The sequence below is a fragment of the Eptatretus burgeri genome, chromosome 2 (assembly GCF_056783735.1).
Source record: "Eptatretus burgeri isolate ZD-2024b chromosome 2, Ebu_testis_v1, whole genome shotgun sequence".
NCBI lineage: Eukaryota > Metazoa > Chordata > Myxini > Myxiniformes > Myxinidae > Eptatretus > Eptatretus burgeri.
In genome coordinates this window covers 117,317,936-117,337,996 of record NC_140962.1, presented here as the reverse complement: position 1 = coordinate 117,337,996, position 20,061 = coordinate 117,317,936, and the positions used below count along the sequence as shown (strand labels likewise).

Sequence of the window (20,061 nt, the reverse complement as noted above, 5' to 3'; positions counted from 1 at the left end):
TTATGCAGAAATTGTGGCAGACCATCAAGACCAAATGCATGTTATGTTGTCCGAAAGTACGCTTCTCCCCCAGGCAAACATGCTACAGTTAGAAATATAGTATATGAGAGTTGTACTCTCTTATACTACAGTATTCTGCTGAGAATTACTGCAGGAAAGGAATGTTAGTTTTTTTTTTTTCCTGGGCCTTCATGAGTGTGCACCGACCGCAAGCTCCATGTTTCACAGACCACCATTCATTAGTAATATGTGGCATGAACACCTGGTTGCGCTTCTCTACTCTTTGGCAATCATGCAGGTTTCATCCTTCTCTTGTTGTCTATCACACTTCCTCTCACTTTGTCTTCTCCCCCTGCTCTCTACTGCCAAAGGGTATCATCATCCTGTTCATGCTTCATCTCGCACGGCTGGCAGCTACTCCTCTTTCATTTCAGTCTACTTCTTCACCATTCTTTACTTCTCATCACCCGGATACACTTTGTCTTGATTTGCAACACACAGAGGAGTCATCTGTATTTCCTCATACGGCATGGTCACCCCATTTTTTTCCCCACGTGCAATGGGGAGCAACCAGGTCCACGAGCTTCAGACTGGAGAGGCCTGGCCTGAATAGCTTAGTTGCCATGGCGAAGGGGGAAAGGATCGTGTGAAGGGGAAGTGGGGTACAATCATCAAAGAAGATTGAGAAAGTGGGGAGACACCAACTAACAGGACGGAGTTATGGCTTATTAGTAATAGTCGTTCTCGGGCATACTCAAGGCGAGCGACACTCCTGCAAAAGAAGGGCTGATGGTACTCATTTGAACAATGGTGGTTTTCTTTTCACAGGTATACCACTGCCCATCTCCCCCCCCCCCCTTTCTCCATGTATGTAACAACGTTTTGCCTATGATGCTGCTTCTTGTCTTGTTACAATATGAATCGTAATCATTCTAACTTGGTTGGCGAGTCCCAGTAAGATGAATATTTGCGAAGACAAATGATCCATGAAACATATCGGCTCAGATTAACAGTACACCGACCCACTTACCTTCCTCAGTCTTTAGTAAATGTTCATTCTGATGAACTTCCACACCATAGGGCTCTCTGGCTGAGGGTACAGCAAGCAATTTTAAATGGAAAACGTTATTGGACGTTGTTTGTATGCAGCACAAGGTTGTGGGGTCGCATCATTGTCTGATAGTACAGCTGTGCCGCTGATGCAATTCCCTCTGCTGGTTGGTGTATTAATTTGGAATCTAGCTATGGCGCTGGCGATAGCTCGCCTACTCTTCGTGGAGGACACCATGGAATCTTTAATGCCCACCAACGAATGCTGGCAAATGGGATTCCCATTTAACGTCCATTCGAAGGATGACACACACCACACATTGATGAATCACCCTGCCTGGGAAACACCGTGATGACAGTTTACAGCTAGGTCAGGATTGGAACCAAGGCTTGGCAGCTTCGAGGTGCGTGTGCGTACCTGTTATTGGGCTGAGCAGGTTATTGTCGATAGGATGTAATACTCTCAAGTTTCCCCACACTTTTCACAAGCTCACAAACTTTTGTCCTGTAATGTACTTGCAATGTAGTCATTGCAAAGTTTGGTGCGACAGTCATGAAGGGCCAAGTGACCTTTATGTGTGTTTCATTGTATGACCTTGTTATGACTTTCATGCATTGGCCAATGTGTATTTATCAATAGTTTTTGACCATTGTCGCTCCTGGGTTTTTTTCGGTTCAGGACATATTAAACCTAATTCCTATTTGGTGAGGATGTCACCTGTTCACCTTTTTATTGTGCATAGTTTATTTTTATAAAAGATGTAGAACTTGCAAACAGTAGGCCTTTGTAAGTCTGTATTCTGACATTTCCAATTAAATTAATTAGCCATTATGAATTCCCAAAAATCCTTTCTCCAATTTAAAACAGCATGAGTTAGGATTCAACTTCCAATGACCTTCTATCTTCTATGAGCCTTGATTTTTGTATCCAATGTGTTTTATTAATCACCGTCTTCACATTCTCATTATATCCCATGATGGATTTTAAGCACCTTTGGGGCATTTGTTTGAAATCGTTTCTTTCATGACTTGAGCCTCCTAAAACTTCCAAAAGAGGGTATGACTGCAATTTCTTCCACCAAGATTGATCTTGACTTTAGCAGTCTGAACAAGACAGAGGTACTTGAAGCTTAAGGAATGTAACCACTTTAAGAACGTCTGTGGGATGTTGCTGGGCTGGCAGGATGGCCTTAAGGTACACACACTCACCCCCAAGCCATCGAGCCTGGTTCAAATCCCGACCCGGCTATAAATAGTCATCCAGGTGTTTCAAAGACTGGGTGAATCATCAATGTGTGTGCCGTCCTTTAGATGGACGTGAAACTGGCCGTCCCATCTACCAACTTTAGTTGGTAGACATTAAAGATCCCACGGTGATCTTCGCAAAAAAATAGGTGAGCTATTGCTGGCACCATGGCTAAACTCCAAATTCCTCCCACAACTACTACTGGGAAGGCAATTGCAAACCACGAGGCATAACCCTTGGTCAGGAAGCTGTTTTGTTGGCACCGACTCTGTGAAGAGTACGGTACATCAGAGATATATATATATATATATATGATGTCTCTTGGCTATTACAACAGTAGTGCAGTTTGGGTGCAGACTACAAACTTCAAGTGTTTAACAACTATTGTTAAATAGGTGCAAAACAGGGTGTCAAGTTATTGACTCTCAAGCCATCTTAATATGTACAGGGACTAAATGCAGACCTTAAACAATGTGAGCTAAATCATTTTGAACTATCCTGTCAGCTGTTTGTTATTTCTGTGTACAGATATGGTGGTCCCGGTAGCCGGAAAGTGTCATACGAGTTCAAAATGGATTGGGCTACTTACCTTGCGAGCACGGAACGAGTCATTGTGGCTAGGTTTGATGGCCGCGGCACTGCTTACCGTGGAAATAAACTGATGCATGCAATCTACCGGCGTCTGGGTACTTTTGAGGTGGAAGATCAGATTTCTGTTGCCAGGTATGGCTCCGTTTATTGAAGGCCCATTTTGGGGGGGGGGATTTGGAACTGAACCTTTCGGGTTGTAACAGCTGTGTACTATTCGCTATGTTCTGGCACTGAATCTTGTTTGGAGAATTTTCCTTGCCGACATTCCATTGGCTGAGTTGTAAGATAGAAGTTATTTAGTGGACATCATTTACCCTGAGTAGCCCATGGTTTAAGACTAAGTTATGTCTAACAAAATTGTGATGTCTGAATATCAGTTGAGTCCTTATATCACTTTAATGATGCTTTCTCGATTACCTATTCCTCCTCCCCCACAGCCCTTCCTACCTCCTCCCGCCTCCCCCCATGGCAGATGTGCCGGATGCTCGGTTGTCATGAAAATGTTTGTGTTATCTGTTATTGCTTTTCGCTATAAAACTGCAGCTGCACATTAAAAAAAAATGAGAATGGAAGATATGTAACACTTATCAGTGACTTGTATGGCTTCTGCTCTACTATCTGCCCTCTGTGTAAACATTTACATTTTAAAATCTCCTGTGTAAAATTTTAACTACTCGCAGGTGCTGAAATATTTCATGCCTGGGGCCCAGTCAGGTAACAGTTTCCATACCACTTGGGAAGGGATGGCCTTGGCAACCTATTCCTCCTCCAACCTAATTCCCATGGGTATGACTGGGAATTGCTTCTGCATAAACTAAATTGTCACCAAAAATACAAGCATAAAACACTCATGTTATGAAGAGTCTAGTCATACCTGTTTTCACATTCAATTGGCTCCACTCGTATTTATGCTTTCCATACAATCCATACACATTAACCCTATAAGGTCTTTATAACTTGATAACTATTTTTGAAATAATCTAGACTTTTGAAACTAAAGTTTGCACCCTGATACAGACCGCAAACTAGAAAGCATCTCAAAATGCAAACCCATCCATGTCTGCTTTGTACTTGCCCTGTACCTGACGGAAACAACAGCTTTGAAAAAGTATTGTAAGATCTATTCATTAACGTTATCCATGTTCTTAAAATAAAGATTTGTTGCAAATTTTACAACAAAAGCTCAAATTATAGTTATGGTCTGGACAAACACACTGACACTGACACACACACGTACACACACACACACACACACACACACACACACACACACACACACACACACACACACACACACACACACACACACACACACGCACACACTTGTATCCTGCTCTGCATCGAACGGGCTAATGACATTGTTGTAGCAGTTTGATTGAGAGACGGTGACTTACGGCTGACCTGACGTCTCCATTCTGTTTGGCAGGGAGTTTTCAAAGTGGAACTATGTTGATGAAGATCGGATTGCAATCTGGGGCTGGGTGAGAGTTTTGCAATTATTTCCAATCTAGACTACTGTGCTCATGAACTTTGTCTTTCTGATGTTTATTGAATGGTTTATCAATTTCTACAACTGCAAATTAAACTTGACCATACATTGCACGCAGAACAAAGACTGAAAAAAAAACATAGCTAGGTGCTAGTGCGCTTCTCTCTGAGCTGTCTTTCCTCTCTTCATCCTTGGCCAAAGGAGATTTGACTGTATATCTGGCATTTTGTTTTGGTACAGTGTCACCAGGGGCTATGGCATCGTGTGGCATTCCTTTATGGAGGAATATTAGACTAGCTGTTGCATCTGCATTTTACTTGTGAAAATACACAAGAACAAGGTCAAGAATACGCTTACCATAGCCAAATACAATGTACTGCATGCAACCCAAATACCTTGAGTAGGTCTCACCCTTGTTTTGGGGGAACTTCAATCGACAAATTATCAAAACAACGTTGCATTGTAGATGTTTCAAGGTGATGTGTGTAAACATTATTGTTTATCAACAGCTGGCAAGCGTCATGTGATGGGTGGAAAAAGAAAATTTAGCTCTATAATTTGGAAAACATGTTAATATGGCAAACGGCTTGGAAATCAGGTGTTGTCAAATATATTTTGCTTTGAAAATCACAAAGAGAAACCAGATAACTTTTCGAAAAGCCCATCATCATCACTATATGATATGGGATGAAATTTTGCCACCATGGCACCCGTAACCAAGCATGCAGACATGCACACACATTCACGGAGAGTCTCTTTACAGATCCAAATATACCTGTCTCTGTGTGCTGTATACGTACCTCTACCTGATATAGCAACTGCCGACTGTACATCCCGATCGGGACACGAAATGTACTGCTATGCACAATAGCTTAAGCTTACTGCTATCCACAAAATGTACTGCTATCCACAAGCAGCTTAAGCACTCAAGCAAGCACTCCAATTAAATGGTTGATAATTAATGAATGGCTGGCTTGGCAAGTGATACAAAGCTGATTGGTCATGGTACATTTCCGCAAAAAAACTAAACATTGCCAATTTCTTAACATTTTCAGATTTCACTCCGTATTTTGAGCTTTTTAATCCACATGATCCATTCCTCCAAACTCAAATTATATTTAATGGCTGGCTTGGCAATCGCTTGATACATCCTATTAAACACCTTCCAGAGATGCCGAAAATGTTAATTACGTCCAAATTAGACAAATTAATACTTTTTTTAGCAGTGGAACTGCTGCTAAGTTCAATTCTGGTGCTTAAATTTTGTAATTCAGCTTAGTTTAAGGGATTCTAGAGGTTATGGCATGTGTGGAAATGAAATAAATTGTCACGAACACTGGCATCTCTGGACATTTATAAGCATTTCAATGTATCCAGTGATTTGTAGGTATGATGAACAGGCATTTGATGATCTGTGAGGAGGGTGAAAAAAAACAACTATCATTAAATCATTACAGCCTGTTCCAAGCCAAGGCATTATTGAGTAGGACAAATAAATGGCGGCTTAAGACTCTTGCGAGCTGACACAGGGCTGACCAAGTTGGTGCGCCGCCGTCTTGGTAAGTCTTATTTTGGTTTACCGTAATGAGAACCCCCTAAATTATCTTCTAAAGTGGTGTTTAAATCAATCCAACACCCAAATTTCATTCTTACACCACCTTCAAGTTCCCTTTGTATGTGTGCAAAATTCGGGGCTGCTAGATTTAATGGTTTTGGAGTTATGCAGACAAAGGAGATGGATGGATGGACTGATGGACACACACTGACATTTATTATCACATTGTCTCATCCTTGACTCATCACATTGTCTCATCCAATTTAAATTGGTCTCATTGTCTCATCACACAAAAACTTACGTGAATTGTGTTTTGTTCTTTATGCCAATTTGGAGACCTTCTGTGGATTTAATCCTCTGCTTTTGCTCGAACAATGAAAGAAAGATGAAACAAGTCTGAAGACGATGATGGTTCACGAGCGGTATTTGACAATGTAGATTGTTTCAGATGTCAAGGATGAGACAATGTGATAATGTTTGACCAAGTTATAAAAATGATCAACATGATGTGGTACGAGTGACAGGTTATTAGCTGCAAAATGTCGAAAACCCAGTTTCGTTCAACAACTTTAAAAATTTGACCTTTGCATAACCTTTAAAGGTCACAAAACAATGTTGTAGACATTAAAATAAGGAAACAGGATACGTGCTATAGCTTATTGGAGTTAGTTCGTCGAAGAAGGTCGAAAACCCGGTTCGATTCCCACAACTTTGAAAATTTGCCCTTTGTGAACTTTTAAGGTCAAAGGTCAAGGATTATGACCTTTGGTGCAAAAACTTCCTCTGGAACATTCCAGGAACAACATAACGGCATATAGGCTATATGGCATTTCGCACTCCTCGGATTATCCATACTTTGATGAAATCAGCGTAAAAACAAACTTGAAGGGGGCGCCACGGGCAAGGTGTTCGAGATAGAGCAAAATGGTTTCAAGACTTTAGGTGGGGAATGACCTCAAGATTATGCATAAAAAATATTGTCATCCTAGCTCTCAAAGTTTGGGCGGTCGTATGATTTATATGTCAAAATTCGCAATTTTCTAAGTTCTTTACCTTGTGACCTTGACCTTGGGACGAAAATGAAAAATCGAGCTCCGTTGGGCTATGCAGGTGCCATTGGGCTAACGAAATACCGAAACCTCTGCCAGATTCGACAAACCCCCTAGGAGACGATGCAAATTGAAATCGGCTACCCCCGAAAAACACATGTTTTTTGGGCGTGGCTCCGCCCATAATGGGTGCAGCACGCCCATTCTCAGGAAAACACAACGTGATCATGATATAAACCTTCCACCAAAATTTTATCAGGATCAGATCAAAACCCACGGAGCTATGCTCGGGACAGACAGACAGACAGACAGACATACAGATAGACAGACAGACAGACAGACAGACAGACCGACACACAACAATAACGAATATAGTGGTCACTTATTTTTTTCGTGAAAATATTTTTTTCGTGAACCAATAAGCAGTCGATAGTCTTTAAAATAAATAAAAATTAATATCAACTGCTCCAGTTCTATAATAAGTATGATGTGGCAGCCAATATAGTTTACTCAAGACAAAACAGTGTAGACACAGTCACATCGGAGGAAATATTTTATTTATTTATTTTTATCACAGAATGATCGACTGTCGTGTGGGCTAAGTCTTCATTTCGTCTACTAAAAAAAAACAGAAGGGCAAAATATAGTACGCGTGATCGTGTGTGATACAAAGCCAGTTTTCACAATGTGCATGTACCAAGATATTTGTGATTCCTCTGGATCCAGGAATCAGATCAAGACAGTAAGATGTGTGGGATAAGACTTAAGAACATTTCGTCAATTGAACGTGCTATTATAATATGCACATTTATACAAAGCATTAAGTATTGTAATAATTTGAGTTATTGTAATAGGTTAGTACTCTTACGTTTTTATCTTTAAAAATAAAAAAATTCATTCTGCTCCTCTGATTTAATCATTTCCTCAGTCATATGGTGGTTACCTGACATCAATGGTGCTCGGTGCTGGCTCAGGTGTATTCAAGTGTGGAATAGCCGTGGCTCCTGTGTCGAGTTGGATGTATTATGGTGAGAACAATATTTATATATCATGGTTATCCATTATCACAATTTATAATATTATTTTTACTCTAATAACCATTAAACCTCTTTTTTTATGATTAGCACTCGTATAGACAGCCAAGCGAAAAGCTTCCTTTTCATGGTGCTGTACATATCGACATCGGAGCCATCTTTGTACTCTGCCATGAGAAGTAAAGGGAAGTCGGGGAGTGGCAAGGGGCTTGATTAATTATTTGTCAATCTAGAGACTTATTCACTCCACTTCTGCCCTTTACATGTAGAGTTTATGCATTCTCATTCATTTGCCCTGAATTTTTGTTTATATTTCTGATCAAGCTGACATGAAAAATTACACCATGCATTACCTTTTAACATATTCCCCAGCTTTGGACACACACCTGTTCTATCAAATTAGAAGCATTTTTATGCATTCATTGTCGACATCTTTTGGTATTCATCATAGACTTGATTGTACACTTCATTGTTGACTTGTTTTTTTAATCTTTAACTCTCTGAGCCAGTCCCATAAACGAAGAAACTTGTGACATATCTCACCTCCCCCCCCCCCCCTTATCCTCTTCCCCACTTCCACCAACCTATCCTTGAATAAACTTCTAATCGATCCTTGGGTCATGCTATGGATGAGTTTAAAAACGTGTGTGTGTGTGTGTGTGTGTATTTTTTGATGTTGTCCTAGTCCAATATGTGTTGAGATGAAGTCAAGCTCATATGGGCATGCTAATGTTCATAGGTCTGTAAACCTGCCGGACAGATGAAAATGGTGCATAAAATGAACCGTCATCCCAGAGAATATATCGCAATTAAAATTTTAAAAAAAGACTCGTGATGAAGCAGGAAGATGGACAGAAAGATAATATACTCACATTAGAGTAGAGAAAACAACTGGATACAATCAAGCAGGTGGAAAACATATGGGAGAAAAGGAAGAAGAGGGACACAAGGTAATGTACAAATCGTACAATTTGGATGGTGGATATGGGGGGAGTTGTTCGGGTGGAATAAGATCACGAGGAAGGATGGAACATGATGTGAGATTGCAGTGCACTGTGTACCAGGACCTGAGAGTATGGGTTGAATAAGCTGCAGACAAGATGGAATAAACATGTAAATGAAAGAGAGCAGGCATCTGTGAAAGCGCTCCCATGTGGCATCAATGTCAAATGCAGAGGAGATTGAAGATCATCATTTTAGAGAAAGGGCTGCTTGCAGCCTCTGCTTGTTGCCCTGTGCATGTGAAGACTCTGGGATGCTGAGACTGCTTTTTCACTTCAGTAAGAGAAATTTGGACTTTTACAAGAATGTGGGAATATGAGCCAAGTGGGACAGAGGAGGAAGAGCAGAGGTTATTTGGAAAGTTTGTCATTTCCAGCTCCGGAATGGAGGACCATAACAGGAAATATGGGTTGGAAAGGTCACAGATTGGATCAGAGTGATGGAATCACAGAAAGGCTAATTAGCAGGAACGTTGTGGATGATTGTTCAATAGGTAACTCCAAGCCGACTGGAATGGTGGCAGTTGCAGTCATCATTTTCAAAAAATGAGGAAATCTTTACGTATTTATATCTGCAAGGCTCTATTTGCTAACCTCAGTATTCTTACCTGATGTACATAATTGTTACTACGCTGCAGTTCGTAGGGAGGTGGGGGGGGGGTGTTGGGGTAAGGAGGGATGCTGTGCACAAAAAGCACCAAGTGTCTTCTTTCAGCTTTGGAGCTTACAATATGTGACGTAATACCATATTAATATATATTAATAAACAAACCTTCCTGTCAGTGAATTCTCAATGGTTTTAATGCAAACATACGTGATTCCAAATTTTGAATACTTCTAATCCAAATAAACTTGGTAAAATCGACTTTTTAGAATATTCTTGAACTCCGCCATACCCTTGCAGATGCAGCTTACACGGAGAGGTATATGGGCTTACCTACACCTGACGATAACAAGGAGGCATATGAGGTGAGATTGTTGCAAGTGCTATAACTGTGGAGTTCATATTTTTGTTGTTCATTAGGGAAGTTTTTTGTGATGCAATAAAATATAGACAACATCAAAGGAATTTTGTAGTGCACTGGAAAGCATATGTTGTACGTATCATATGGTTCCAATTGAGATGGGGGGGAATGAGATGCACAAATAGAGTGCATTCATCCTTTTGTCTATAATCACAACTTGATGTTCCCAAATATCTACTGATCATATAATTTATTTCCTTCTAGTCATCTACCGTGATGAGTCGTGCAGCGAATTTCAGCACCGTCCAGTACCTCCTTGTGCACGGCACAGCAGATGGTGGGTTTTGCATTAAAGCAGCAATTTATGTTTTTTGTGGATGTTTTTTTTTTGGTTAATTATTAACAATTTATTTTCCTGTATAATGATGTTGACTTTTCTTTCATCTCCACTCATTTTAGATAATGTGCATTTTCAACAATCAGCACATATAAGCAAGAGCCTGGTGGAAAAGGGAGTTGAATTTTCAGCAATGGTAGGAGGCAAACTTTTTGGGGGGGGGGAGCATGTGCACGTATGTGTGTGTCCAGAAAAGAAAGTTTCAAAACTGTTTTCTTAAAAAGCATCACATAAAAACTTCACATTGTACAATAAGCATCAGTAGTGCCAGACTTCATCCATTTGGTGGATTTACACTTTTTGTGTCCAGTGTTTATATATACTAGTGTGGGCCCGTAGGTGCGGGCCCGTAGGTTCGTGCCCATAGGTGCGTAAACGACGACTGGATTGGGGCATTTTTTCAATTAGATCGGACCAACTATATCATAAATGGCCATAACTTGGGAAACGCTTGGGAAACATACTCAGGTCCCCAGCGTCAATTGTGGTCATATCAAACGAATAAGAAGAATTGCGACGCCCCCTCTCTCTCGCTCCCCGCTAGTCTCGCCCCTCTTCTCTCCCCCCTCCTCTCTCGCCCCCACTCTCACCCCCTCTCTCTCCCACTCTCTTGAAATGTGACACCCCCTCTCTCTCGGCCCTCTCTCGCCCCCCTCTCTCCCCCTCCTCTCTCACTCCTCTCTCTCTCGCCCCCACTCTCAGACCTTAATATCAAACCTCGAAAAGGCACATCCGCGGGACCCCAGCAATATTCCTGGCAAGTTTCAATCAGATCGGACCGTCAATCGTGCAAAAAAAATTAAAATAAATAAATAAACATTAATTGTGACGTCATTTGTGACGTCATAGCACCGTGTCTTGTCATTGGTTGACAGATAAATGGCCGAAACTTGGGAACCGCTTATCCGATTAATATCAAACCTTGAAAAGCACATCCGCGGGGCCCCGGCAATATTCCTGGCAAGTTTCAATCAGATCGGACCGTCGATCCTGCAAATAAATAAATAAACATTAATTGTGACGTCATTCGTGACGTCATAGCACCGTATCTTGTCATTGGTCGACAGATAAATGGCCGTAACTTGGGAACCGCTCGTTCGATCGATATCAAACCTCGAAAAGGCACATCCGCGGGGCCCCGGCAATATTCCTGGCAAGTTTCAATCAGATCGGACCGTCAATCGTGCAAAAATATAAATAAATAAACATTAATTGTGACATTCGTGATGTCATAGCACCGTGTCTTGTCATTGGTTGACAGATAAATGGCCGTAACTTGGGAACCGCTCGTCCGATCGATATCAAACCTCGAAAAGGCACATCCACGGGTCCCCGGCAATATTCCTGGCAAGTTTCAATCCGATCGGACCGGTGGCCGTCAAGAAACGGCGGTCGCTGACAGACAGACACACAGAGATTGCTGGAAATATATATATATATATATATATATATATATATATATATATATATATATATATATATATATATATATATATATATATATATATATATATATATATAAATATTTTCAAAGTCGAAGTTCAAAGAGGAACTAAAACATAGAAAGGATGAAGATGTAACAACAAAAGGAACAATATAAAGTGAGGGAGAAAACACACCGCGACAGCAGGGTTGAGGGACAAAATAGAGTTAGACATGGAGAAATATGGGATGTGGGGAAGAGTGAGGGGTAGAGGAGGATGGATTCAGAAGCAAACTCTCAGGAAGAGAAACTGGAAACTTGGAAAGAGATGGGCTTGGGGAGGGTAAATGGGGAGAGAAAAAAAACCATGGTTTTGGATGGGGAATGATCTGAGATGGTGGTGAACAGCTTTCTTGAGGATGTGGACGAAGGGATAAGATTAAAGAGAATGTGAAAGGTGGTGGGGAAAAAAGAGGAATAAATGAGTGTGGGTGAAAACTGATTCTGGATTTTGGAAGGTTCACTACAAGGGGGTTGATGGTGGCAGGTGAGGAGGGAGAATAGCCATTTGGCTGTGCTGGAGAAGTGGTGTTGATTTTGAGTGGGGGAGGAGGGGAGTGGTATCAGGGTGAATGAGATAGGATGTCTGTTGTGGAGGGATGTTTGATGTATAAACAAGTAAATGTGCATGGATGATTTGCACAGGGTGAATATGGCACACTGTTTTGCAACCTCTAAAAATTATTGAGGCTTTTCTTGGCAAATCTGAATTTCTAACCGGCTTTCTATGTCTGAGCTTGTATCCAGCACCTCCCCCTTTCCTCCTTGTCTCATTCTTTCCCATGCCCATTCTTCTTTAAAGTGTCCCTCTGTTGTATTGTTCTACCCTGCTGTTGGCGTGCCCCCCCCCCCTTTCACAATGGTATTACCTCCACCCACCAGAGGGGGATAGAGGTTGTATTTTCACTCTTGTCTGTCTCTTTGGTTGTCTGCTTGTCTGTTTGTGTGCAGGATATCTCAAAAAGTTGCGTATGGATTCGGGTAAAATTTGGTGGGCAGGTTTGTTGTGTGACAAGGATGAACTGATTCGATTTTGGTGAAGATCCGAATCTGGATCCGGATATTATAAAAAAAATTTTTAAGTGATTCTTCACCATTGAGAGAGAGAGCCAAAAACGATATATAGCACAATTTCTCAAAACGTTGAAGACAGATTCAGACAAAATTTGGTGGACAGGTTGGGTATGTCACAAAGACGAATTGATTAGATTTTGGTGAATATTCGAATCCGGATCTGGATCTGGAGGGCGGATGAGCTCTACTGAGTGAGTGCCCTACTAGTTTTTGGCCTGTTTTGTTCTCGCTCTTCCACTCCCCTCGACTTTGTAGACAAAAAACCTGAAGGCATAATAAAGTTTACATTTTGATTCAATCAGGTGTGTCCAAAGTTGAAGAAAACCTGAAAAAATAATGTAAGTATCATTTTTCAATTATGCATAAAGCTTCGTTGCAATTATGTAAAACAAGAGTTCATGTTTAATTTTAAGGGTACCTTTACCTTGTAAGATAGAATATTCATTACAAAATTTGATGTATTTTATACTATTGATATATTTACAATCATTGGGGTTAAAATGAAAATGCTTTCAAAATGCAAGAATCTCGAACTAATGCATCAGATATAAACATTTGTAAATGCAGAAAACAGAAATAAATACTCAGAGAAGTATCTCCAAGTAAATTTACGCTTTATATTTGAGGATAGAGGGGTATGCCTGGTGTTGCCTTAATGGTTCGGGTGGTGGGCTTGGGATCCTAGGTCCTGAGTTCAAATCCCACCCGGCTGTTAAATTAATTCCAGGTGGGGTTGACTCTGCCTGTCATCTTTCCGAGGTCGGCAAAATGAGTACCAGCTTGCTGCTATCCTGTGTCAGAGTGGCGACCTGTCCAGGATTGTACCCAATAGCCAAGGAGACTGTTTGGGCAGCACCAACGCTCTGCACAGAGTATGGTCCCAATGGATGGATGGATAAAGGGATACATGTGGATAATAGCAGGAATGGTCTGTTGCTTAAGGCCCTGTCACACCTTGACGATTTAGCCAGCGTATGCCGACGTATGAAAAATTTGTCTAAAACGCTGGGACACGTCGAATACATGATGAGTAAGTTTTGTATACGTTAAGTGCATGCTGGCATACGTCGTAGTACGCCGAGCTCGTAGAAAAATTTTAACATGCTTGAAATACGCCAGCGTTTTACATACATTTTGATACCTTGCCATACGCTGGCTAAAACGTCAAGGTGTGACAGGGCCTTTAGGTATGAATGAGTGATTGTATACCTGTGTCACGATTGGTATGTAGGTGAGAGGACACCGTCAAAAAATGAATGTGCTGTAATCCCTGTCTGAACAACACCCTTAGCCCCGAACCTTATACAAAAATGCATATATATATATATATATATATATATATATATATATATATATATATATATATATATATATATACATATATATATACATACATACATATCATGTGTGTGTGTGTGTGTGTGTGTGTGTGTGTGTGTGTGTGTTTTCATGCTGGAGTTGAAACTCTCATAATGTCGGAGCAGAAATGCTCCCCAGGTTGTTGTTTTCAGCTAAACTCAAAATAGTGTAGACACCATAAACATTTATATGCTTTAAAAATCTGTGCATCATTATATTCTGAAATGTAATGTCATAACTATGGAAACTGTAAAATCAATTTTCCTTGAATTGCATTCTCATTTTGTTACCTGTCAGAGCAGGCTCTAATTTGGCTGAGCAACCAAACCATGCAAGTGTCTGAGCTCGATGAACCTGTTTGATTTGTTTGGCTTCATGTTTTATCTCCCCCACAGTGGTATACCGACAAGGACCATGGGCTCAGTGATTTGGCACACAACCATTTGTACATACACCTCAGTCATTTCCTTGAACAATGCTTTGACTTGCCTCCCAATCCATAATGGCTGTCTGCACTCCATTGCCAATACTGTATCTCTGGGTTTAGTTGTTTTTTTCCAGCACAATGTTCTCCAGTCACAAAATGAGCCTTGCCCAAAAAAAAAAATATTGGATGATTTTACCTTTGCATTGTTTGTACTGTTCTGGAATTGAGTACTCCTCAGAATAATATTTTTTTGAAAATATGATTGAAATGCTCTCTTTCTTGCTTCGCCTTATTTAGTGCACCTTTGCAATCCCAATTCCCATCACACATTCCAAATGTTCACATCATGTTTGTTCTGTGATTATACAACTTGTTGCCATGTGTTTGTGGTTTGTACCCCTCCCTTGGTTCATTTCCAATCCTTTATTAGGGCAAGACTCAGACTCAGGAATGTCGAAAGTGATGCATTATTTTTTGATGCATGTTGCATCCAGAAAATATTAACCTTCCCCCCCCCCCTACGTTTTTCTACTTGCTTTCAATATTCAGTTGCATATTTTGCATCCTTTCCTCTTTTTATTTTTATTTTTTTCTTCTTCGTATTGCTTAAACAGTACTAGCAGGGGTACCCGGCATTGCCCAGTGTTGCCCGGTCTATTTTTTGTGGGGGCCTAAAATACTTCCCTACACCCAGGATAGAGTGATTTAAAATAAAAATCTCCAAAAATTCAACTTTATTGCCTAAAGCACACCTCAACACTCACTAATGAACCTCTAAAAGTTTGAGGAACATCTGTTCATCCATCTCTGAGAAAAATGGTGACACACACAGACAAATGGCTCTCTTATAGTATAGATATAGTATAAGCAAAACAGTTTCAGGTAAATAAATAAATAAAGGAGAATACCTCTTTACTGTAAAAAAAAAAACACCTGTAAATGTAAGTGAGGAAATAGAAAGCCACACAGCTTAAGAAATGTTGATTATCGGCCTTAATATATGCCTAAAAAAGAATAGTTCTATTTCCCGAAAGAAATGTTGCATCAAATTCAAATTTTCTAACAAAGAAATGAAAACCCTCGAGGCACAGGCGTTGTTTTCTTTTCATCATTCAGCCAAGGCAATTTTGCACAATGAGCACATACAGCAGGGTATGGCAAATTATTGGGATGAACAATGCTGGGATGTCCAACAGTGAAAATGCACAACTCAACTTCCATCAGACTGTTATCCGATTGGTCCGCAAACATCAACAAATCAATGACAAACCATAAACAAGCCAATGACTGGTCTCAATGTGGAGGACCTACTGTAACCTCGAACAGAAAAAAATGCAGCTCTGATAAAACTTGTCAGATGTATTCCTTTTGCCATGAGCACAATGTTGCAACTTGAATGGATTTCTTCCTTGGAGGTCATCCATGAGAATTGTCTGGACCCGGCTATGGGATGCAGGTTACGAAGCCAGCAGACTGATAAGATGCCACATTTTCCAACCCCATCTTGTTACTAAAAATGCACGAGGTTTGTGTGTGTAAATGATTGTCATGACCTCCTCAGTTGATTAGGCTAATTAACTACAGAGAATCTGGAAGAATTCCCATGTTTCAAACACACACCGTGTTAAAGTATCGAGAGCAGCTTAATACTTCCTTCCATGGCAAGGCATTCTAATTACAAAAAGAATGATAACATTGTAACAAAGCATATATTAATACTAATAACAGGAGCAATTAATACTAATACACAGGATTTGCAACCTCAGCACAACACAAGAGTGCGGTCCTGTCATCTTTTAGTTAAGTTTGAAATGCACAAACAAACCCTGGCCGTCGAGTCTCGTGAGCAAGGCCTGTCAAACTTCAAGATCTAGGCCTGGTCATGTACTTTGCACTGTGTTGCCACATGTCCTGAAACCCGAGTTATAAGAACTGCTTGGCAATGATCCACTCCATGCTTCCTGATGAGAATCCCACACGGGCCGTTAACCAGTTCCGCTTGTGGACTCTCCCATTCCACTTCATGTCGGGCGGGATAAAGGGAAAATTGACTGGTGCGATTTCAGGGGATATGGACTGTTGTGCTATAATTGACTCGATATAGCAGTAAAACTGCACTGCCACAGCTTAATTTGGCAATAATAATAACGAATATATAACCCCCCCCAACCCCACCCCAGCCCTGGCACAAGCACATCCGGGCTTGGTGAAAAGTAAGCTAATGCTCAAACAGTATGGCAGCCAGGTATGCTCCAAGGCCATGAAGACCAATGGAAATTTGCAGGCCTACTCGTAACACAAAACAGTCCACCTGGCATGGTGTCAGGCATGTAATCACTAGAATCTCGCATCATGGAAGAAGATCCATTGGTCTGTTGAGAGTGGATTTCTCCTGTGTGCGAATAATTGTGCAACTCAGGTTTGATGGAAACCGAGCACAGCCTTTACAACCAATAATTATTGGATTCATTGTCATCCATGATGACAGATCGTCTTGTCTGCTTTTCCCAGATAGAGGCCGCTTTGCACCACGAATGGCAAACAACTTCCTTTGGATTGTCAATGGCAGATTATTCAGGGGATGAGAAGAAGGGGTGCAGCAGTCAATCGTTCTAATGGCGCTTACACACATTATTGACCTTTCGAGACATTCATTCCATTGTGACATCATTGCATGTCATCATTTAATGGTCCTGAACCCTACATCATAGGATGAGTTGCCAGCAGCCCCATTATAAAGTCGGTGGGTTTTTTTTTTTTGTATAAAATGGTGCCATTACAGACATCCTCATTTTATGATTAAAAAACAAAAATTCCACAAAATCTGAATTTATCTCAAGTCATTTGTCAAGCATGCTTTCCCAATATATGGTCTTATTTCAGTCCCCACCCCACCTCCAAGGTCTCTGCCCTTCTCTCATAAATAATAATTCCTTAGCCCTCCATATGCTTGCAGAAATGACCATTATCATTCTTATATGGCTCATTATGCAAAATACTTACATGTAATGATCAGTAACTATTTGGTGCCTCAATCATATCACCAATAACATGGTAACTAACAAGTTGAAGTGCGGTGCCTTTAACCCCCATTAATTTACATCGTTGGGTGTTTTGAAAGTGGTTCCATGTCTGATAAAGATCAGTATAGTGCAACAGTCATTTGTTGCCAAATTTCATGCTTTAATATAATATGCACAATTTATTGTGTTACCATCTGCTGGACTAAATGTGTTCTCAAACAAAAAGGAATTCTACATTCCAAGGATAATTGCCTAAAAGAAGAAATATGATAAGAGATGGATACCTTTCCCAATTATATGTGATATCATGCATTGAGTAGTGCTCAAAAACATTTGAAGTGTCATTGGTGTGTTTGACCCCTCCTCTGTGGCATCTTGGTTTAATTGCTGTCAAAGTCTAACCTGACTCAAAACTGTCGTCTTGCTGGAATGCCACTCGGTTATTGCATCCTGAAATGTGCCTTCCTTAAAAGGAGAACTCTATGGGGCACAAACAGAAACTACCACCAAAAAGGACAGGTGTGCTCACGTGAATTTTCACAACGTCGGGGTAGTGCTGTTTCTGCTTTATTAGCTTCGTTGGCAGAACAAATTGTCAGTATTCCATTCCCTTGGACTTTCTTGTGAATGATGAAGACTCCACAGTATCTTTTACAAAGCGGAATTATTGTGGTACGTCTGCGTACCGAACCACAAGCACGAGCACAATGTTTCGACTTTATGGCTGTGACTCGGCCGTACGATTGTGTAATTGTGCACGCACATGCCATACAAACATTGAGTGTTTGTAATTTCCAAGAAATGCTCTTTTGAATTGAGCAGAGGACAATACAGCCAGTGCATTGTTTGTGCTGCAAACCACATGGAATAATTTTTATGGAGAAAACACAACCAGAGGCTAAAGAGATAATTCCATAAATTCCTAAAGATGAAGACTGTCGCAGGAAAATGTGCAAGTTTAGCTTTTCAATTGATATATGCCTTTATGTTTAAAAAAAAAAGTTTAAAAAAAGAACCTGTTACGCTGAACACATTCACTTTGGTCCAAGTCCAAAGCACACAGTTACACAAAGCCATAAACAGCTTGTCAAAGCTAAACTCACATACTTTGGCTCTTCGGACAAAATCAATAGTTGAACCCTCGCTTTACTCTTTTGCAACTGAGAAAAAAAAAATGTTTTAATCCGCCATCAAAAACAAAACAAGATGTGAAGATGAAACTAAACAAATATAGGCCTACTTTTACATGGTTTTACAAGAAACACATCCTGACCCGCAGGCCAAAATACACGATAATGTTGCATGCCCGGGTGTCATGACCGTCCACAGATGGGATTCGCATTACCACGACCAAAGGACGGTAATCACAGCCCAAGTACCAGAGCCAGTTGGGGCCTGGATTCAAAGTATTTGGAGTAAACATGACATTTAACCAAGTACTTGGAACGCAGAACTCATGTACAGTGTTGATGGAAAACAAACTTTTTATTTTTTTATTTTTTAATAATTTACATATTTTAACCAAATTGCCAATATTGTCTCAAACCCATCCTTAACGAAGACAATATACAAAAGAAACAGTTCACCAAAATGCATCAGCTTCAGAATTGTGAAACCAGGGCAGCAGTCATATGTGTATGTGAGCACATTGAGACGTTTTATTGAGCACGCGATGATCGACTTAGCAGTGCAATAAGCAGTAGAGGCAGTTGCAACTCAAACTTCCAATAAAGCAGTGGATGGTCGACTTGACAGTGCAGGGAATTAAATTAATATTTTCTGAATATAGTGAACAGGACAGACTAATTTTGGACGAAAGTAGTTATAAAGAAAAGGACAAAGCAGGAGCAGAAGTAAACATTAAAAGTTTTGTTGCATGGTGATAGTATGAAACTTGCAAGCATACTTGGGTATATGGCATCAGCCTTGCCACAGGATATCACTGGCAGGCAGTGGTAAGTCATCAGCACAATGACTGGCATGACATGAACTCACAATTGTTGCAAAAGCAGTCTAAGCCCCACAAAAAATGATTCTTAGGCATCCGAGTCAATCCCACTGAGGCTGGAGATGTGATGAACAACGAGCCTCCGAGAGTGTCGTCATTTCAAAGGGAGAACCCACCCAAGCATGACTTGAAGAGATGCGATACCGGTGAAGTGACTTTATTTGATTGGTCGAGATGATGTAAAATGCTGTAATATTTTGGCCAAGCACTGCTTAATAAGGAAGGTTTTGAAAGTTCCAAAAAGGCGATTTGTGTTCCACAGTGTTTAAATAAATAATACAATTGAAATAAAATGAAGATTTTAAAAGTT

The 20,061-nt window shown here is 40.5% G+C and overlaps 1 protein-coding gene across 6 annotated transcripts in view; it reads left to right on the top strand.

Moving 5' to 3' along the window:
- LOC147032905 (dipeptidyl peptidase 4-like) overlaps positions 1 to 15,452 on the top strand; it is a 162,731-nt gene extending 147,279 nt beyond the window's left edge. For all 6 annotated transcript variants that reach the window (XM_085870929.1, XM_085870931.1, XM_085870926.1 and 3 more), the window contains 7 exons: positions 2,825 to 3,019; positions 4,314 to 4,368; positions 7,909 to 8,008; positions 9,920 to 9,984; positions 10,245 to 10,317; positions 10,440 to 10,513; positions 14,689 to 15,452. In XM_085870929.1, coding sequence (XP_085727055.1) covers positions 2,825 to 3,019; positions 4,314 to 4,368; positions 7,909 to 8,008; positions 9,920 to 9,984; positions 10,245 to 10,317; positions 10,440 to 10,513; positions 14,689 to 14,796 — 670 coding nt within the window. In that variant the 3' untranslated portion in view covers positions 14,797 to 15,452. The remainder of the gene's footprint in view (positions 1 to 2,824; positions 3,020 to 4,313; positions 4,369 to 7,908; positions 8,009 to 9,919; positions 9,985 to 10,244; positions 10,318 to 10,439; positions 10,514 to 14,688) is intronic.
- Positions 15,453 to 20,061: the final 4,609 nt, after the last annotated feature.